Source organism: Eptatretus burgeri, chromosome 5 (assembly GCF_056783735.1).
Source record: "Eptatretus burgeri isolate ZD-2024b chromosome 5, Ebu_testis_v1, whole genome shotgun sequence".
In the NCBI taxonomy this organism is placed as follows: Eukaryota; Metazoa; Chordata; class Myxini; order Myxiniformes; family Myxinidae; genus Eptatretus; species Eptatretus burgeri.
In genome coordinates, this window is record NC_140965.1 from 102,941,361 (window position 1) to 102,963,989 (window position 22,629).

General features: G+C 44.6%; 1 protein-coding gene and 1 long non-coding RNA gene across 2 annotated transcripts in view; both read left to right on the forward strand.

Annotated features, from left to right (window-relative positions):
- The window catches only part of PIN1 (peptidylprolyl cis/trans isomerase, NIMA-interacting 1), an 89,854-nt gene extending 85,856 nt beyond the window's left edge, over positions 1 to 3,998 (forward strand). Inside the window, exon 4 of the mRNA XM_085883262.1 lies at positions 3,338 to 3,998. Coding sequence (XP_085739388.1) covers positions 3,338 to 3,447 — 110 coding nt within the window. The 3' untranslated portion in view covers positions 3,448 to 3,998. The remainder of the gene's footprint in view (positions 1 to 3,337) is intronic.
- Positions 3,999 to 6,995: 2,997 nt separating this feature from the next.
- Positions 6,996 to 22,629, forward strand: part of LOC147027092 (uncharacterized) — a 55,693-nt gene continuing 40,059 nt past the window's right edge. The window contains exon 1 of the long non-coding RNA XR_015057953.1: positions 6,996 to 7,973. This is a non-coding gene — a long non-coding RNA (uncharacterized LOC147027092). The remainder of the gene's footprint in view (positions 7,974 to 22,629) is intronic.

Consider the following 22,629-nt stretch of genomic DNA (forward strand, 5'->3'; position numbering starts at 1 on the left):
AATCCATCATCACTTCAGACATTAAATCCTTCTTCTCCAATGGCCTGATTTCCGATCATCAATTTGATTTCAGACCAGGTCACTCTACCCTGGATATGTTGCTTCTGCTCTCCCAACAATGGATGGAGGTCCTCAATGCCAGACAGGAAATCAGACCATATCCCTAGACATATTGCATGCTTTCGATACGGTCTGACATCATGCCCTGCTCACCAAGCTCTCTAACTATGGTATCCAAGGCCATCTCCACTCATGGCTCGCTGACTTCCTCTCCTGTCGCAGCCAACGTGTGGCCTTAAATGGAGTTCTGTCATCCCCTCTTCCTGTCCAGGCTGGAGTTCCTCAAGGCAGTGTTCTGGGTCCTGTTCTTTTTATGGTTTTCATCAATGATCCCTCTGACTCTCTGGAAAATCCTCTTTATCTCTTTGCTGATGACTCCACCTTTTGTGGTACCATCTGTCATCCCTCAGACCGACAAGCCGCAACTTTTTCGCTCTCTGCAGATCTGGATAAAATCATAAATTGGTCCAACATGTGGAACATGTCTTTCAATCCTGACAAATCTCACACTCTCACTTTGTCTCTCCTAAAGGACTGTTTGGAAACCCCCTCCCGCCTCCCCCTCCATCTACTTTCTCAACAAACCTCATGAAGACGTCCTTTCATTAAAGCTTCTGGGTCTCTCCTGATGGGTCTCTCCTCAGCCTGATGGAGTACTGCTCTCCCCTCTGGGTTGATGCTCCGGCCTCTCACCTTCCCCGACTTCGCGCTGTGGAAACCAAGGCATTTAGGATCATTGGTATCTCCCGTGGTGAGGCCGAGTCTTTGGGCCTCTCATTCTCTCACCGCAGGCAGGTCGGTGGTCTTTCCGTCTTCTACCGTCTTCTCTCCGTTCTCGCCCCCCCCGCTCTGTTTGTGATATGACCCCCCCCCTCCCACACCCATATTTCCGCAGGGTGCTCAAGGTCCGTCAGCAACCCCATTCTTGTAAAACTATCAGTCACGAATCACTACTCACCTTCACTCTTTCATTCCTCTTTTTCCCCACCTTTGGAATAAACTCCCACACTCTCTTCAATCCCATTCTTCCCCGCAGGCCTTCAAAACAGCTGTTCCCCACCACCTCTTATCTTCCCCCATCCAAAACCACGATCTTTTCTACCCCCGTTAATCCACCCCAAACCCACCTCCTTCAAATTCCCTGTTGTGTAAGGTCCTGAAAGTCCCTGTGGTGTCAATCTCATGTATCCCATGTTCCCAACCCCATCCCTCTCCCTTCCACAGATTTCCTAATATAATGTTTCTTCCTCACTGTTTTGTCCTTCCTTCTCCCACCCCTCTTGTTTCCTGCCCCCCTTGTTGTGCATTGTGTGTTCGCTCTCATTTGAGCCTCGTCAATGTATACAACAAAAAAGAACTGTTTGAGCCATCCTCCTCGGGTGAAAACTTGTCCTTCGTCTCCATTCGGTAGCAGAAGGCAGAAGTAAAAACGTCCGTCATTTTGGGGTAAAATGGTTGGCTCTTCCCGATGTGCATTAAGTATAGTGTCATAACATGTAATATGATTGAGGATAATTTAATAAAACGTTGATGGTAACTGTAAAATCACAAGAATATTGTTTTCTGAGTTTTGAGATAGAGGAAGGTTCAGGCTTGGGATTATAAAACAGTCCAACCAAATTATACTGCCCTTTGTTGCTGACGCTGGTTTCCTGGCTATCCGTAATTTATTTTTCCTTCATAGCAGTTGATGTGATGTTGCCATGTATTTGATTGCATTCCGTACGATGGATGGTGATCCGTTTGTGTAAGCGCTTGAGGACGAGTAAAACGGCTGAAAATCCTCCAAAATTATCTTTTCTGCTTTTCATGAACGTTTGATGAACAAACTGCATTTGTTTTAATTTTTTTTTCTTGGAAAAAAATCATTGAGGCAAGTGTCGGCCTTATGATGGATTAGCGCGCAGGCAATGTTTGCCAGTTCTCAGAGAGGAAAATCATATGATCAGTCCTTTGTACCTCGAGCAAGCACAAATTACCTGGGGTTTTTCATATTCCATGTATTCTTAAGAAATTGAATTTTGTGCTGACCTTAACATCGCTAAACCATCATTTTACAGAACACTCAAAGGAAAAATTATTTCCTCTTACCTTTTTACATCGCCATCTCCCTTGTCCCATAAACATCTCGATTAGTACATTTTCCCAAACCGTGAGCAAGTCCAAAGAGGTTTTGGGGGTGAGGGGGGGGGGGGAGGAATTGTTCATGATTCTGGAATATGAACCAGCGGGTGACTTGAGTCGTTTTACTAATCCTGTATAGATATCGAAATTTTAGTGTTTTCTTCATCAAGGTGCTGCCTGGTGATATTGTGTGCATGCATGCGTGCGTGCTGTTATTTAGATAATCACTGTTGCACTTCCACAAATATAAAAAATGCGAGTTGTGTTAACGGAGTAATGAAACATGATGGTTAATGAGTATCGACTGGAATACTTCGCTCTTAAATCTGCCATCGTCTTCGACGATCCTTTTGGGTGGTGATGAGAGCATTGCCTCTGAAGTTTTGAGCTGTTCATCCACATGCTGGAAGGGTTTCTTACTGGATAAGTTTCACTTTTCTCGTAATGATCTTGGTGTTTTGAAAAAGTATAATGAGCAGAAAGCGAATCAGTCAGTAATGACCGGTTTTCTCACGGCTTGAGCCATTTTCAAGCGGTTGTGCAGTTTTGTGCAATGCTTGTATACTCATGAAGCAAGATTGTTTTTATTTTTGTAGATAAAGTCTGGGCTCGTTGAGTTAAACGCAGAACAAAATGCACCAACAGCAGAGTTGAGGGACAAAGTAGAGGAAGACTTGGAGGAATGAGTTATGAGGTGTAGGGGAGGACTCACAGGGTGGACAAGATGGATACAGAAAGGAAAACCTCAGGAAGGAAAGAATTGAAATTTGGAAGGAGGTGGGTTTGGGAGAGGTTAATGGGGTAGAAAAGATCATGATTTCTGGTTATTTTCATAAACCTTAAAGTGTTTATTGAAAAGGCTTCATTGCTTTTTTTAATGTCTTGGTAACTACTTAACTTGACATTCGTTAAAAACCAGCTGCTTCATGGTGATCATGATGCCACTGACTGCAGAAGTATCTATCTGGTTTCAGCTGACTCGTCGTGAGACTTGTTCATTGGAAGTCTCCTTTAAAGGCCTTTCCCTTCCCCTGAGCAGAGCTTATCTTGTCAGCTTTCACTGAACTCGAGGCCGCTCCAAAGGCACAGTGATGTGAAGCGATCCGTTTGATTCGACAGTTGCTGACTTTCTGCCATTTTGTCATTGCCGCAGGTCAAATGCAGAGGCCGTTTGAAGACGCCTCGTTCTTGCTCGAGGTTGGTAAAATGAGCGCCCCTGTGTTCACCGACTCTGGAGTGCATATCATTCTCCGCACGGCCTAGGCTCCGTCCCAGCCTGCAGGCTTCACGGGCTACACAAGGTCGTCCGTTCGCTGCAATGTCCTTGCTTTCCCAACGTGGCCATCGCTCCTGACAGCAGCCTTTTAGCAGGGAGACCTATAGCATAGAGATGCATTGGAATGAAACCTTTTTTTTAATTTGTTTATTTTTTTTCTTTTTGGCTTGTTTGTCTCGAGTGCACGGTATATAATTGATTTGGCAGGGTAATTTTGTTTTTGGGTCCATAACATTTACGGTGGATTTTATGTGCTGTTTATTGCTGTAACCAATGGAGGAGCTTGAGCTTAAATAATGATAATGGCTTGATTGTGTTGAACCTTTGTTTTTTTTTTTTCAGCAAAGATGAAAATAATTTCTGTACGTTTCATTTGTATTCGAAGAGGTACTTACTGCCTTGCATGATAACACGGTTGCATCACTGTCTTGAATACCTTGGAGAAAAGTTTCCACATTGCATTATTCCAAGTTAAAGCAGACTTCATAAACAAATCCGCTTGAATCCCTTTTGAAATAAAGCTTTAATTCGCAACTAATCGCTTTTGTTTTTAGCTTTTTGAATATGCTACTCCATATATATATATATATATATATATATATATATATATATATATATATATATATATATATATATATATATATATATATATATATATATGATATATGACCAGTGTGGAGCTGGCAGGATGGCCGAGATCGATTTGAGTTACGCACATTCGCCTCTAAGCTGTCTATCGTGAGTTGGAATCTTAACTGAGCTCTTAACTGTTCATGAAACACTTTGGCCATAAACCCCACCCCCAACTGGCCAACCCCACAAGAATGTGGGAATAATTGTGGCCTTTCAAGAACGAGAAGAAGTTGGGGCTTGTGTACAAGATGTTTTTTGTTTAAATTTGGACAATTCCAGTTTGGACCTTTCCCAGTAGTAAGCCATGGACATTGTTGTTTCATTCGAAACACCTCACAATGGGCACTTCCAGGTTTGAATTCTGGCTGCATTTTTCTAGGTTGACGAGAGTCGGTTGAGTCTCTTGTTGAGGAATACCAAGTGTTGTATGACCGTAGTTTCGACAATCTCACATCTTCTCTATCCAGGTTTGAAATCACCTTGTTGACCGCTTGCCACATCTTAGTTAATTTAACCAGATTCTTGTCAAAACGTGCAAATTTAGAGTTCTTTCAGCAGAGGGTGAGGTTACCAGGGGTGTGTTCAGTTATCAAGTTTCTTGTAAACCGCTCACCAAGTGGCTCAAGCACTCAATCAAGTACTCCATCAAAATGGTTGACGAGGAACGGCTGGCTTGGCAAGTGATGGCAAGCTTATTACCTCTGCCACTAAAGGTGGACGGAGGTTGTTTTCATCCCTGCCCATTTGTCAGTGTTGTCTGTGAGCAGGATATCTCCAAAAAGCTATGGACGGATTTGGCCATCCATCCATCCAATGGGACCATACTCTGTGCAGAGCGTTGGTGCTGCTTAAGCAGACTCCTTGGCTATTGGGCACAATCCTGGATGGGTCGCCACTCCGACACAGTATACCAGCATGCTGGCACTCATTTTGCTGACATCGGAAGGATGACAGGTCGAGTTAACCCCACCTGGTATTAATTCAACAGCTGAGCGGGATTTGAACGCAGGACCGTGGAACCCCAAGCCCGCCACCCTAACCATTAAGCCAACACCAAGCATGGATTTGGCTGCAACTTTGTGAAGAGGTTGGACGTGTGTCATCGATGAATTGATTCAATTTTGGTGAAGATCGGATCGGATACTAGAACTTTTTAAGTGATTCTTCATGGGCGGATTGGGACGAAATTTGGTAAGACAGGCTGGGTGTGTGACTAGGACAAATTGATTAGAATTTGTGCAGATCTGGATCCGGATCTGGATCCTATAATTTTCTAAGTGATTCTTTGCCACATTGAGAGGTTGGGCCAAAATTGATGTACAGTGTGGCATGATATTTCAAAAGGTTATGGAAGGATTCTGACGAAACTTGGTGGGCAGGATAGGTTTGTGACGAAAACAAACCGATTATATTGGAAGAAGTTACTGGCAATGTAAAATGTTCAGCCTGGTGGAGGTATGCGCTCTACCAAGTTCTGTTCCTGTTGCTTACCCAGAAGGGGATGCCAGATTTGCAACGTCCCTGTGTGTCTGTCCATGTCTATGTATTTTCGCTTCGAAAATGTTTTTTTCTCTGCAACCACCTGTCCGATTGATGAAAAACTTTAAACATGGGAGGGACTCCCAATGGACAATATTTTATTGATAACTGAAGTCATAGGTCACATGGTATGGCAGCCATATCAAATTAAAGGAAAAAAAAATTGAACATCGAAAACCACTCAACAAAAAAAAAAATTGTAACGACATATTTCATCAACTCCCCATGGGGTGTATAGTGTGATACCGACGATGTCATCAGTGAATTGGTATTCCAGCCATAATTGATTAATCGAAATCCTTATTTGAAAAATCTGAAACTTCATATATTTGATATATGACCTGAAGTGAGTGAAGCATTTGACGTCCTCAGTCACATGGTCTGGTTGCCATAATGGAATGAAAATAAAAACGTTTAAAAAAAAACAATCATTTTCATAACAGATCGATGTAAAACTTCACACATATGGTCAACTGGCCATGGAAAATATATATCGTTTCAATTTTATTTTTTTCATGTTCACCTTCATTGAAGCAATTTTGCCCTGATGTGTACAAAGGTGGTCATTAAATATCCAAATAATCAATACAGTTCCTGATCATGGGCATGTTTGTGACATAGTGTGTATGGATGATACGGGTAAATGAACCATAATAGCAGTGGGCCATAACACTGGCGTGTTCAGTTAATGATCGGTATTTTTTTCAGAATGAGCACAAGGCGAGACTTGGCACTCTACCAAGTGCTGTTCTAGTTTGTAATGGTGCACACCCTTGGCTTTCCACTCTATATTTTTCAGTTCTTTCAGCAAACAAAAGCTTTTGTTAACATGCATGAGAATTGATAAATCCCTTAAGGTATTTTTCTTTGTGGTAAGCCGAGTGATCTCACTGCAGATGCGGAGAAAAACATTGTAAAGCCTTAACATTTGCAAAGCTATGTTCATGGTTTCCTCAAACGAGGCAGACATGATTGTAAAATTCCTTTTATTAAATGCCCCTACAGCCAAAGGCCAGCGGCATTATGTTTTTAGGTTGTCTGTCCATCCATGTGTTATTGTTTTTTTGTTTTGTTACCGCAATAACTTGTGAACCACTGAAGTGATTTCAAGCCAAACTTGACACAATTATAGACTGTAATACAAAGTGTAACTGATTATATTGTTGGGTTAAAAAGGTCAAATGCCCTTTGAAATTCATTTTTTCGACCATAACTCGAGTTGGAAGCATCTGATGTTTTATTTCTTCCATTTTTCTCCTCTGGGTCTCTCTATCTCTCCCTCTCTCCCTCCCTCCCTCCCTCCCTCCATCTCTCCCTTCTCTCCCTCATGTGACCTTTAATTGAGATCAAAGGTAACAGTGGGTCGACATTGAATGCAGGTGGAAGCATATCCATTGACACGTTCGCGTCAAATTCTATTTTCTAGTTTTCATGATTATTGTCATTTTATTTACGTATTTATTTAACCTGTGCATTGATTTGATTCTCTTTTGTGAAGTGCATGCACTTATAACCTTCACCTTTGCATTTCATGTTATTTGATCTTCAGAAGGAATACTCGCTCAGAGAGGAGTTCTTCCATCCGCAACCACTTGGGGCCCTTAGCAGTTGCATGGAATAGTCATGATCCCTGGGATCCCAACCAATTATTTCATCGGAATGCGACTTGTGAGTGGCATTGTAACTGCTGCAGATGTGTGTGTGGCCATTCGACATACGTACACGTCGCTGCAGCTCGGTGCTTAAGCAAGCTTTTGGATTTTTTGGAATTGCTGTTTGATGCAAATGAAATTGTTGGTCGTGTTACAATGCCACCAAGCAAATAATCCCCCTCCACCTCCCCCTTCCATCCCCTTTCAACACGCATCTGTGCACGTGCTCAGATTGCAGAGTTTCTCATACCTCTATCGGAACATTTACACCTGGTTGAGCTTGGCTAATTGGTGATTCTAAAATTGTTTGCTGTGAATTGAAGGCAAAAAATTTTTCCTCCTCATAAAAATGTGTATAGCTGCAGTACATGTAATTTGTGTACACTATTGTGGTTTATTTATTCATTTTGGGTAAAACTGGTACTTCACCTTTGTTCTGTGACGTCAGAGGCAAAGTAAATGTAGCAATGACTGCGTGGAATTTCATGATTAGAAACTTGAGATCCGATGATTTGTTAATTCCTCATTTTGTTTTGTTTTGTTTGTTTTTTTTTGCTAATCTGCATTTATAATTATGCTTTGAGAGTAGCAACACTGATTTGAAGGACAATGGCTCACAAGACGCATCGCATTCCAAGGATTGCTTCACTTCATCCCTCTTCGTCCTGATCCACCGACCATGAGCTCAGGTTCGTTGAACTCTATTTGATTTAACTTACTCGCAACCCCGAGTTTGATAATTTGATTTGATTCCATCTGATTTGCATCTGCTGCTAAATGCTACTTTCAGTCCTTCTGGAGCATTGACAGCATGCTCAACCTTTCTGCTGTTGTTGTTGATATAGTTTGCTCGACTACAACACCAATTGTTGGTCTGTGCATCAACTGGTCTGCAAGGCTTTCAATGTTTGCTTTGTATTTGACTCTCATTCCATTTGGCGATGCAATTGTTATGATCAGGTGATGCTCTCTAGGATTTGTTCAAAAAAAAAAATATTAATAAAAGTTTGCAAATCCAGGTGACCATTGCACACTGCCCATTTTAGGTGATGTTCCCAAGGTATTACCCTGTGAAAACCTCTCCCTGCTCTCCCCATCTACCCATCCCACCCCACCCCATCCACTTCCCAACAGAGGAATTTTCTGTTATCTCAAAGCTTGCTCCTGGTCGTTCTCTCCCCCTCATCCCTCTCCTCCCACGTTCCATATTAGTTGATGTTTACTCGTTTGTCATGCATTTCTTCGCCATTCATATTCACTTATTGGAGTACATTTTCCTCAAATTGCATTGAATAGAACGAGCAACAGGATAGTCTGGTCCAGTGAAGTTCATTTATTCATTTTCATTTTTGTTAATCCCATTCAGTTGGCATATCTGCCTTCTTAAATCTCTTAAAAATAAATAATAATAAATCTTCATTATCGTGATTTTTATTTATTTATTTATTTATTTGTTCTAGTACTGGGGCATTGTTGCATGGCTAGATTTGCCTTTGTCCTGCTTCTACATATATATCTCCATAGCAACAAACCTTTGCAATGCTGTGATGCATTGCAAGGAGATGACATCATGCAGACCTGCAGTTTCTCTGCGACAGTATATTGAATAATCATTTTTGTGTACGCTTTGAGAATTGTGTATTCTCGAAAGCTAGTCTACATAAATATGATGCATAACATCTTTATGTTATCCTGTTTCAGATTCCTCAACATGTTGCGATGGCAATGTAAGCGGATAATAAGAAAAATGTCATGCCCTCTTTTGAAAAGCAGTTTTAAAACCAAGGGAGAACCTTTCTTGTTCTGATGTACCATACTCTGTTACAGAGTGTCAGAGCTGCTGAAGCATTTTATTGGCAAGTGTTATACTGGGTGGTTTGCCGTTGCCTTCCCGGCAGTAGTTATGGCAAGAATTTGGAGTTTGTTCAGGGTGCTGGCGATAGCTCACCGACTTTTCGCGAAGGACAGAGTGGGGTCTTTAACATCCACCAACTAATGCTGGCAGATGGGTACACCCGGATTGATGTCTATTCGAGGGACAGTACAAACGTTGATGAATCGTTCTATAACTGCGAAACACCAGGATGATGGTTTATAGTTAGGTTGGGATTCAAACCCCAGGTTAGACAGCTTAGAGGTGAGTGTGTGTACTTGGAGGCCATCCTCCCAGCCCAGGAAGAAGCTAACTGTCGTTAATTCAAAAGCTGATTGGTTGTCTGACAGGTGTCATTGGGAATGGCCTGCATGGACATTCCATCTGTGTCATTCCCTTTTACAACCGTGCCAAGTTGCCTGCCCTTTGAAGTTTACAATAAAATGGTGCACACCTCTAACATTCAGGTGTGCAACATATTCAACATGACATGCAGCACACCTTTGTTATTGGAATTGATCTTAAACCCTCACATCTGGAATCTGATTACGATTTATTTTGTTCTTTTAAAAAAAAAATCAATCGTGGATTTAAAGCGCTTGTAGACAGGCTACATACACCACATGACCAAAAGTATGTGGACACCTGCTCATCCAACATCTCTTTCCAAAATCATGAGCATTAATATGGAGTTGGTTCCCACTTTACTGCGATAACAGCTACCACTCTTCTGGGAAGGCTTTCCATGACATGTTGGAAGATTGCTGCGGGGATTTGCATCCATTCAGTCACAAGAGCACTTGTGAGTTCAGGCACTCATGTTGGGCGATTTGGTGTGGCTTGTAGTCGGCGTTCCAATTCATTCCAAAGGTGTTCGATGGGTTTGAGGTCAGGGCTCTGTGCAGGCCAGTCAAGTTCTTCTACACCGATCTCAACAGACCATTTCTGTATGGACCTCGGTTTGTGCATGGGGGTATTGTCATGCTGAAGCAGGAAAGGGCCTTCCCCAAACTGTTACCACAAAGTTGGAAGCACAGAATCATCTAGAATGTCATTGTATGCTGTAGTGTTAAGATTTTCCTTCACTGGAACTAAGGGGCCTAGCCCAAACCATGAAAAACAGCCCCAGACCATTAATTATTCTTCCTCCACCATACTTTACAGTTGGCACTATTTATTCGGGCAGGTGGCGTTCTCCTGACATCCGCAAACCCAGATTCGGCCGTCAGACTGCCTGATGGTGAAGCGTGATTCATCATTCCAGAGAACATGTTTCCACTGCTTCAGAGACCAATGGCCTTGAGCTTTACACCACTCCAGCCGACGCTTGGCATTGAGCATGGTGATCTTAGGCTTGTGTGCGGCTGCTCGGCCATGGAAACCCATTTCATGAAGCTCTCTTAATGAACAGTGCTTGTGCTGATGTTGCTTCCAGAGGCAGTTTGGAACTTGGTAGTGAGTGTTTCAACCGGTGACAGATGATATTTTCCGCGCCACATGCTTCAGCACCCGGCGGTCCCGTTCTGTGAGCCTGTGTGGCCTACCACTTCACGGCTGAGCTGTTGTTGCTCCAAGACATTTCCACTTCACAATAACAGCACTTACAATTGACCGGGACAGCTCTGTAGGGCAGAAATTTGATGAAGTGATTTGTTGGAAAGGTGGCATCCTATGACGGGGCCACGTTGAAAGTCACTGAGCTCTTCAGTACGGCCCATTCTCTTGCCAATGTTTGTCTATGGAGATTGCATGGCTGTGTGCTTGATTTTTATACATCTGTCAGCAATGGGTCTGGCTGAGATAGCCAAATCCACTAATTAGGAGTGGTGTCTGCATACTTTTGGCTATGTAGTGCATCAAAATTTATTCATGCCACATTGGTGAGAAAGCACAGATTTTAAAGTGCATTTAAGAATGGAACACTTGTTTTCTGCCAGAATTTGATGCACTAACACTGTGCTGAATTCAGTAAAAGACGATGTGTGAAATGAACCATGACTAATATTTTGTTTGTGGACACCATTGACAAGTTCCCAGCCCCTCGAGGTCATATACAATATACACAAGGATACACAAGGAAACAAAATGCAAAAGGAGGCTGTTCAGCCCATTAGCCCCCCCCCCCCAAAAAATGTTGCATTGGCGTAACGGGTCACTGAAAAATAGGGTAGGTCGGTCGGGATCTTTTTTATTTTATTTTATTTTTTTCCTAATAAATCCCTCCCAAAATCTCCCCCGGCTCGAGTACCACCCTTTTTGTCGGCGGGTTCTGTCTGAAACACTTCCGGGTTTTTGCGATCGCGATCGCAATCAACAAGATACTTGAAAACGATAGCAAAACAACAAAAATAGCAATAAAATAGGGTCGGCAAAATTTTTCGACAGCAAAAAAACAAAAAAAAAACGTAGGGTCGGCGGAATTTTTAGGGTCGGGCGGGTTACGCCAATGCAACATTTTTTTTTTTTTGGCCTTATGCATGTGCCACATCAACACCACACCAATTTTATCTGGCAAAACGACGCAATTTCATTGAGGGAATGTGGATGAGAGAATGTGGCATGCCCATGGACATCCCAAGGGTGTCAAAGTAAAAATGTGGAAATGTATTAATTTTATTATTTAAATAAAAAAACAAAGCAGCAATTTTAATTTTCTTGGAAAAATCAAAACTGCACACAATATTCGAGATGGGGCCTTAGCTAACGTTGGGGGAGGGGGGGGAAGGTGCCTTCATTGAGAGACAAACAACACCAACCGAACACCATCTCTCAACGAGACCCCCACAAACACGACACTCCACCTACAATGCACACAATCAGCCGTCGATACTCGGGTTACTTAAAGGTCCCGCCAATATCCCTATACCCTTCTATTCCCAACGCTTCTAGGTACCTTGCTCATTCCAATTTAAACTTATCAATTGTTTCTGCTGCTACTACCTTTCCAGGGAGACCATTCCAGGCATTAACTACACTCTGAGTGAAAGACCCCTGCCTTACCACCATGTCAATTCTCCTCTTCTTTACTTTCAGACTATGGCCCCTGGTCCTATTTTTGCAGAGCCGGGTGCCGGTTGCGAGCAGGACCGCTAGGTGGAGCAGTAGGGCGACTCTACCGAACACCCGGAATCTAGATCGTACCTTTCAGAAAACTCCGAGGGTACGGGTTCCTTACAGGACCGTGAATCGTCAATAAATCAACCACGTGGTACAGGGTTATTTGCCAAACTTCAAAATACATAGAGGCCCACGTGGCGAACTACCGAGTATTCACACCCTCAACGGAACTCGTACGGGACGAGTCGTTTCCGTGCTCGACCCGTGCGGATGGTTACCGAGATCCCGTCGGTCCGAATGCACACAACTATGGCAACACTGGCCTTCTTTAATTCCCCAACACGCACCGTGTTAAACCAATGAAGAAAACACAGAAACGAGCTGATACATTTAACAGGGGATTTATTTACAATAGGGAAAGGGGAAACACAGAGCAGAATTAACACTGAATATAGTCATGCAATGTACAAAGAGCAAACACTTAATTTCTACTTACAGACGGGTCCATAAATACGCACGCACGCACACACACACACACACACACACACACACACACACACACACACACACACACACACACACACACACACACACACACACACACACACACACACAATAAACGGTGGCCACGGCCTTTATTGAGGCCTCCAGCTCAGAGGGAAAGGTGAGCTGAAGACCAGAGCCTGCACTCGGACCTGTCCGCCTCGAGCGGGTACGTTGAGCTGGCGGGGTGGTGGGACTCGGACCGGTAGCAGCCTAGGCGTCCACACGACCAGCCTTCGGCGAACGAAGGCCGGCAGTGCGAAGACTAGCAAGACGAAAACTGGCTTTCAAAAGAAGAACCACCCCCGCGACAAACGGAGCCTGACCTTTTATCTTCCACCCCCCCCACCCCTCCCCTCCGTCAGCCAAACCTTGGTGTCGTGGTCTATGTCTTTCCTCATTGGCTGGTTTTGGCGCGCAGAATCGCTCTTCGCCTTCCCCAATGGCCAAAACGAGCGGCAAGTCCGTCAATTGGCCCAGGGGTGTGGTGATGTCACGCGGACCCCCTTTCTCACCGTGGCGGGGTCTGATTGGCTGATCGGCGGCCACCTCATTCGCAGCACGCTGATTGGTCGAAGGCCGCCGCGAGGCTCCTCATTGAACTCCGCCCACCATAGGCGCAATGGCGTCGGCCAGAGCGAGGTGAAGGTGAGGGTGATGCTGTTGTTGTCGAAGATTTATGGATGTAATTCAAATCCTTACAATCAAAATAACTTTGCAGCACATGTATGTAGTTCCCATTAGACACAGGTAGGGGGCCCTAACGAGAAACACACACTTATTGAAATAACTAAGCTATGGGGACGGCTGTCTGTCTGTGTGCACAAGGCTTCCAGATTCGTAACACTATAACTGTCTACTCTGCTGAATAATTCTTCTGCACTTATTTTGTAAATACCCTTCATTATCTTCAACATCTCTATCATATCTCATAACTGTGAAATCGCAGACATGAAATCAAAGCCATATCCCCAGACATATCACGTGCTATTGACATGGTGTGGAACCCTGCCCTGCTCATCAAACTCTCTTCCTATGGTATCCAAGGCCATCTCCACTCATGGCTCGCAGACTTCCTCTCCTGTCGCAGTCAACGTGTGGCCCAAAATGGAGTTCTCTCATCCCCTCTTCCTGTTCAGGCTGGCGTTCCTCAAGGCAGCATTCTGGACCCTGTTCTTTTTATGGTTTTCATTTACGATCTCTCTGACTCTTTGGAAAATCCTCTTTATCTCTTTGCTGATGATTCCACCCTCTGCTGTACCATCTGCCATCCCTCAGACCGGCAAGCAGCAGGTTCTTCGCTCTCTGCAGATCCTGATAAAATCACAAACTGGTCCAACACGTGGAACATTTCTTTCAATCCTAACAAATCTCACACTCTCACTATGTCTCTCCGAAAGGACCATTTGGACCGTCCCCCCATCTAATTTCTCAACAATCCTCTTGAAGAAGTCCTTTCTCTCAAGCTTCTGGTTCTCACTATCTGCCATGATCTTTCCTGGGAAAGCCACATTTCCAAACTGGCCTCTAAAGCCAGTCGCCGACTGGGCATCCTCCGTCGTGCAAAGTCCTTCCTCGTCCCACCTGAGCTCCTAACCACATACAACACTTTCGTTCGCAGCCTGATGGAGTATTGCGCTCCCCTCTGGGCTGGTGCTCCTGCCTCTCACCTTTCTCAGCTTCACACTGTGGAAACCAAGGCATTTTGGATCATTGGTATCTCCCAATATGAGGCTGAGACTTTGGGCCTCTCACTCTCTCACCACAGGCAGGTCGTTGGTCTTTGTCTTCTACCATCTCCTCTCCGATCTCCCCACCCCTGCTCTGTCTGCGATATTGCTCTGTCTCCCCCCTCCCCCATATTTCCAAAGGGCGCTCAAGGTCCACCAGCAACCCCCTTCTAGTCGAACTACCAAAATCACGAATCGCTGCTCACCTTCACTCTTTCATTCCTCTTTTTTTTCCCCACCTTTGGAATAAACTCCCACACCCTCTTCAATCCCATTCTTCCCTCCAGGTCTTCATTACAGATGTTCACCACCACCACCTCTTGTCTTCCCCCATCCAAAACCACGATCTTTTCTACCCTCGTTAATCCACCCCAAACCCACCTCCTTCAAATTTCCTGTCGTGTGAGGTCCTGAAAGTCCCTGAAGAGTCCATCTTGTATACCCCGTGTTCCCACCCCATCACTCTCCCTTACACAGATCTCCTAATGTCTCCGTTCCCCACTTTTTTGTCCTTCTCTCTCTCACCCCTCTTCTCTCCTTCTCCCCTTGTTGTGTGTTGTGTGTTGGCTCTCATACGAGCCTCGGCAATGTATACAAAAAAACCCCACCTTCTTTCTAGTGTATAGCGCCGTCTCCTTCAGCCGCTCCTCGTTGCTGAGTCGAGCCTGGCCTGGAATCAATCTCATAGTCACACTGTGCTGACCCCTCTCTTTGACAGCTATATCCTTCCTGAGTTGTGGTGACCAAAACTACTTGCAATATTCTCCATGTGGCCTCAATAAATTCCTGTACAATGTTAACACCACCTCTTTTGATTTATAAATGATCTCCCACCGAATACAACCTAAAACACAATTTGCTTTACCTATAGCTACCTGACACTGTGCTGCCTGCTCTGTGCAGCTCCCATATCTATTACCACCCCCAGATCCTTCTCTTGTGTGACATCTGGGGGTGATAATATAAGCCTGCCATCTTACTTTCCTCACTAACCACTCTCGCAGCGCTATTCCTCAATGGGCCCACACTGGTCCAGACCTGTTCTTTTTCCCTGATATACTTAAAGAAAGCCTTGCTGTTATTTTTAATATTCTTAGCCATGTCCTTCTCATACTCTCTTTTGGTTTGCCAAGTTATTTTCTTCACTTGCCTCTGTTTACTCCGAGAGTAATTAAAAAAATCTAACTCCAGTCCTGTGTTACCTAAGGAGTGACAAATCCTTAGTCTCATAATACGCTCGTTGACCGGTGTTGCCTCGATTATCATTGGAGTCAGCTTATTGGACACAGTGACAGCAACTCCTTGGGCATGGTAATCATCAGAGTGACCAGACCAATAGTAGGTGTAACCACCCGCCATGATCTCACCGCAATCCGGTCTCCGAACCTCAGAGAGTGCTGCAATACCGATGTCCAAACACTTGAGTTCAAATGACAACAGAGACAGGTGATCATCCTCTCTTCGGATAAGACATTCCAGGCACCCACCCGAAGGGACCGTCTCAGGTTAACCCAAGGAGACCACCATCTGGTGGAGGACATCTCAGCACCACTCTGACACACTCTCCCGCCATCTGACCCTGGAATGTTACCCTGTGGTTTCCCTCCTATCATCAAATATTTGGGTTCCCGAAGGCTTTGCCCCAATCCTGTCATCCGGTGAGCTGCCCTGCGAAGGGAAGCTGCACAGGAGGTACTCCCGACGGAGTGGGTTTTCAGATTTCTTTGCGTTTTTGTGCTTTACGGAATGAAGGGTTTTACAGTGGCCGGAGTGCAAATCCTGCCACCAACCTCCGAATAAGACGTAACCCAACTGTAGGAGGACGTCCGCAGACACAGTTGGGCACTAGATATCTAGCAAGGGAGTTTCCAAAACCTCATGCAAAAACATTCTTTCAGCAACCCCGTCCTTGTTAGTCTCCCAAAATATCTGCTCACACTGCTCACCTCTACTCTTTTCTTCCTCTTTTCTCCAGTTTGTAGAACATCCTTCCTCATTCTGTTCAATCTCCTTTTTCCCTCCAGGGCCTCACACTTGTAGGACCCCAACACTTCAGGTCATCCTGCATCTCTCCCTGTGATATTCTCTTCCCCCTCATTAAACCCCCTCATTAACTATCTCCTACCTCGTCCCATCTATTTGTAGGTTGCTATGTTTCCTTCCCCCTTTTCTCTCCTGTTTGCTCATCCACTTGTTCCATCCACATGTTGCCCCACTGTCATTGCTTTTGCCTTGTATCCTCTCTCGCTCTTCCATGAGCCTACATTTTGTCCAAGTCGTTGAAATGCATGTAAAATTACCCTGATGTCTTTAAATGTACGTGTATCATGTGCAGGACAGGGACAAGCTCCTCCATGGCCATGGGTCTCAATTTTTACCTGTGTGTGCGAAGCAAAAAGCAGGGTCAAGCAATTGGTTCACCATGTCAGTCCTTCTGTGCACAAACGTCGGTTTTTGATCGAGGAGCAACCTAATTTGAATTTAATTTTATATTTTGAACATGAATCAGAGAACGAAACTGCAGTTTGTTTAGTAGTACACTGGCTCTGAATTTGCCCTGTTCATGTATGCGCAGGAAGGAGAGGTAATTAATTTATGCTGTCTGCCTGTCTGGCAGCCAAACAAAATTGAAAATCATCCAAACTGGGAAACCTACTGTGTTTAAGGACACAAACAACAGGCACGAATACCTATTGTGACGTGTTAATAAGGTGGTGTAAAAGGTGCATCAACGCCGGTGAAACTTCAGAATTTGTTTTTGTTTTTTACACAACCTTTAAAATATTTATTTTGTTTCTATTTAATGATGTACTTGAACAGTAGAACACAAGTCGCCCTTTTGGCACTTTCGAAAACCCAGTTTAGCAGAACTTGGACAAAATATTATTGCATTTTACATCTTGACCAATCAAATTTTCTGCTTGCAGACCACCTATGTGTTTTTTTTTTTCTCAAGACCAAGTTCTTTGACCTCTCTAGTTTTTAATCGATAAAATCTATGTAAAAGTGCATTGATGTGTGTCAATGCCCCTGCCCTATATGTGATGTATGTACAAGCTCCTCCAGTCTTAAGCAATGTAGAGAAAAACAAGTGAAATCCTTCAATACAGCGCGTGTGGTGAAGCAAATGAGTACACCAATGTTAAAATATGCAATTTATGCTTTTTCAGTTGAAAAACAATTAAAAAGCGTACTTAATATTTGAAATGTAAAAATCTTGTTATTATTGTGATAAGCACCTTTATATATAACAGAAGGAATGAAATCGTTCGATACAGCGTGGCAGGGGAACGCAAAAGAATGATGGCATAAGAAGAACTTAGCTTTCAGCATTCGGTGATCGGCGCGAAATGCGATAGTGGGCGGAAATGACGTCTTTCGGCGCGAAATGTGATGGTGGGCGGAAATGACGTCTTTCGTTCGTTCGTACATGAGAGGGGCGCGTTTCTTACTTTTTTTCCGTCAAGCAATAAATTAAATGGTTTTCACATTTATAACACATTAGTTTCACAAAGTTCCATTGAAATACTCGGGTATTTCTGTCAATTCTCGCTATTTCCATCTAGGTTACGCACTGCATCTACTGGACGGCCGTCATTGGCTGTCTTGAGGCAAGTGGGGGGGGGGGGTGGGGGGACAGGGGACACCGGAGACGTGGTAGATGTGGTAGACACCGGGGACATTTCAAACTCGGTGCAATTGTATACAGCGCACGCGTTGTAAAAATAATCAGTCAGTCCGAAAAGGCCAGCAAAATCCCAATCATCACAACAGACTCACCTTCGTACCGTTAATTTCCCTCGTAGAATAATAATTCAATTGCACCCACTAACACTGTGTCATGAAACAAATGATCTACACAGCTACCATTTGTAACGTTTGGTCAGAAAAATCACTCATTCCCTTGCGTAGTTGGGCCATCGTTCCCACCTGGGAAGACGTTCGGATGGATCTCTCGCCAGCGGTGATTGTTATGACCAAACATACATTCTCATGACACCAAATTTACTGAACGATAGTACGTTCGTGTATTATCTATTAGTTGATCATAGGCTGTCTAATTCATTACCTTAAGGAGACAGTCAGTGCATGATTGGATTGTAATGAAAGTACCTTGAGTGATTGTTTCAGCATTTTGTGTCGGCTCCAATATTGTGGTCTTCTTTAATTTGAAGCCAATTGGCGAACGTAAACCGCACTGGTTGGAAATCGGGTATCTCAAAATTGGATTAACCCTGCCAAGCTTGTATAGGCTCCATTTAAAGGACTGAATAAGTAAACTTGCACTCATTCCAAGGTTGTTTTTTTTTCCAATTGTTTTTTTACTTCCTTCTGTAATGGAAGGCCATAAATGTTAATGCTGACCTAAACCCCAATTCCTTCAGGTGTGTATGGTGAGGGCAGCTGTTTATTGGTATCTTGTAAATCAGTGAGACCAATAACCAAAGGTGATGAGATGAGTTGCAAGAAAGTTTTTGCAAACACGAGTTGAAATTTGTTTTTGTTTTTTGCTCGAGTGATTCAGGACTTTTCTTTCTTCACTGTTTGTGTGTATGGGTTCGATCTCCACAACTGCTGTCTTTTTTTTCTCTCTCACTTTCTCCCTCTCTACAAGCACAAGACTAATGGAATAGCAAGGAAAACTTTAAAGTGGGGGAGCACGGCAACAATTGGGCACAACCAGTAGGGGGAATGAATTAATAGAAAAGGAAAGAGAAATCAAAATAAAGACCAATTACTGCATGGAGTCCCAAGAAGTAAGCCAGATATAATAAAATATACACACTCATTGCACTCTCACCACTGCCTAGACCAGTGGCACCCTCATCTGGAAGGTCGTTATCCTCGATGGAAGAAGCAAGAACAATGCAGTTGAAGTGTGCAGTAGTTGGCCTGGATTTTGGAAGTTTAACAAGGAGGAAGTCAGGAATGGGAGCATGCACCAGAGCAGCACATCGCTGTGTCCACTTTCCACCGGTACTCCAGGGGCCTCCGTCTGGCCATCCCCCAGGAAGATGTCTGGCCCATCCCCATCTCCTTTAGATGCTGATCAACCTGCTGCAACCACGACGCACCTTGTCGGCCCATTGGCCTCCACTCAGGAGGCCCCTTCGCTGAGAGAATCTGCTGAGCAGGATCAACATCAGGAAAATGAGCCACATGTCCATACAGCCGCAGCTGACGCTCATGGGCTATTCTGGTAACAAATCTCATTTGAGTCTCTCTCAGCAACCGCGTCATAGTCCAAGTTTCACATCTGTAGAGCAAGACTGAAAGCATCAAGGACCTGAAGACTCAGACTTTCATCGTTCTGCACAGATACCGACAGTGCCACACCCCATGATCCAATGATTCCATGACTCCACAAGCCCGACCCAGACATCTATTGACCTCTGACTCACAGCCAACAGCGACATGAATATCACTTCCAAGGTAAGTGAATCTCTCCGTGACCTCAACATCCTCACCACAAACAGGTACAGACAAGACAGCAGCATCCAATATGTCATTGAAAGCCTAGATCTGAGTTTTGACCCAGGAAACCCATAATCCCAGCGGCAATGACTCCTCATTCAGCACCTTGAGGGCCCCCAAAAGGAAATCCAGTGTCCGCAAAGACGATTGCATCATTTGTGAAATCAAGGTAAGAGATTTTGACAATCCCAAACTATGCACCTCAGCTTGATCTTTCTGACATCCTCCCCAGAATCCAGTCCCGACAAGCACTGAAAAGTATGGTGGCCAGTACACACCCCTGACAAACTCCTGTAACAACTGGAAATTAGTCAGAGATGGTATCAACACATCTCAGAATTCTCAGTACCAGAGTCCCTTCATGTACAGCCTTTTTGGTTGCTGGTTGCATCATTGGTTAGCGGTCTGGCTATGTCACTGATGCAGTGCCTCTATTACCAGTACACTGTTTCTCATTTCACCGACCGCGGAAGGATGACAGGCTGAGTCAACCCCCCTGCTGTTAATTCAGCAGCCAACGGGGTTCGAACTCAGGACCCTAGGATCCCAAGCCACCACCCCAACTGCGAAGCCAACACCAGGCTTCGTGCCAGAGTATAGTTCAGACATCGGATTTATCCGTTTTGTTCACACCCTACAAACACCAGGAATCCTCCAGATGGCAGCCCGATTGACTGAATTGAAAGCTTTACAGAGATCAACATAGGCTGCAAGCAGCTCCTGCCAAAACTCTCGTCTGCGTTCGGTGAGGACTCGAAGAGCAAGGATACGGTCGGTCGTTGACCTCTTTGGTGCAAAGCCTGACTTAACTGGATGCTGGTGCTCAAGCAGGTGGTGGCAACCCTATCACGAATTATCCGAGCAAAGACCTCGCCTGGCACTGAGGGCAGCATCACCCCTTGGAAGTTGTTGCAGTCCTGGCGGTCATCCTTCCCTTTCCACAGAGGGACGACAAGGCCCTTCTTCCAGGCAGAGCACAGAACTGCATGCCAGGAATTACTGCATGTAATTGAGTACAGCATTTTCATGAGTACATGAGTACAGCATTTCCACCATCCTTGAAAAGTTCAGCATGGATGCCACATATCCCAGGAGCTTTACCGCATTTCAACCAGTTCATCGCAGCCTGTGTTTCCACAAGTGAAGGTGGATCACAGTTGATTGGAGGGTCAACAATAGGGATGGTAACACCCCTGACATCAAACTCAATAGCTGGTGTGTCAGCGTGGTACAGCTGCTCAAAGTAACTGCCCCAGCGGGTCTTCACTTCGGATTCCTTGGTCAAGAACCTGCCACTCTCTGCTATAACTGCAGTACACCAAGGGACTGACTTGGAGGAACGCAATGGGTGAATTCCCTGTAAGCAGGACCAGAATCACCTGACCATAGCTGATGCTCTACCCCCTCACAGATTCCTTGCATATCGGCCTCCTTGTCCACCCTCAGAGCATGTACAATTTTACACCTCAACTCCCTGAACAACTCAGCTCTGCCATTAAGCCTGGCCCTGCGACACTGGTCAATGCTATCCAGTGTCACTTAAGAGACAGAATTATTCTTCACCCTACGGTGAGTTCCAAGACACCCACCGGCAACATCAAGGACGGTGGTCTTGAATGCACACCACAACTCTTCAGGATTTCCCAAAGCACACAGCTCCCCCAAATTCTCACTTGGCCTGTTCGCAAACTTCTCAGTTACCCTCTCATCCTTGAGCTTGCCAACATCCAGCCTCGGCTGGGATGGTACCATTCTCCTGGATTTAAGCTGTAACTTCAGAGTTGCTACCACAAACCTGTGGTCAGTATTGAGGAACTGAGCACTCCGGTAGACCCTGCAGCTCTGGATCATCCTCCAGTGACCATCAACGAGGACATGCTCACTCTCCTTTGCCACACCACCAGCGTTGGAATACATACTCCAGCGATGAGCCTGTGCGTGCTGAAACCATAAACCGGCCACCCTAAGTCCATGACTTCTTGCAAAGTCAAGGAACTTCGTGCTATTCTGGTTCACAGGACCAGACCGATGGGGACCAAGACATGTCTCATAACCACCCATATCAGTGCCAGTCGATGCATTGAAATCCCCCAAGACTAGAAGAGTATCTTGCCTGGGGCACTGATCAACCACAGACTCGAGTGTGCTGGGTGTCCATATCTATACACCCTCCTCACCAGGTAACCCAGTGGGGGAGACGGTTTAGTTGCCAGCAATCCGACCAGTTACGAGGACACGAGAAGGAGGTTACAAGAAAAACACGTGTATCCTCGAGTAACTGGGGAGGGTTGGAGTACTGAGAGAGCAGAGGGAGAAATAATCCAGTAAAAACAGTCCACCGACTGTCTGCGATGTAAAAGCCATAAACATGCTTCGACCTTGTCATGGTTAAGGCCCGGTCACACCTTGACGTTTTAGCCAGCGATGGCAACGTATTAAAATGTATGTAAAACACTGGCTTACATTGAACTTTTGATGTTTTTTTTAAAAAATTCGTACGTATTCATAGCGACTTGGTCTTATGTATAACGCATTGGTAACAGACACAGAACGTTTCGTTGTGTTATACATAACTTATACCAACGAATGCTGAACCTGTTGTCGGCCTACACAACCGATGCCCAACGATAGTCTAACTTAGGCATAGTGCGCTGCACGTATCGCCGA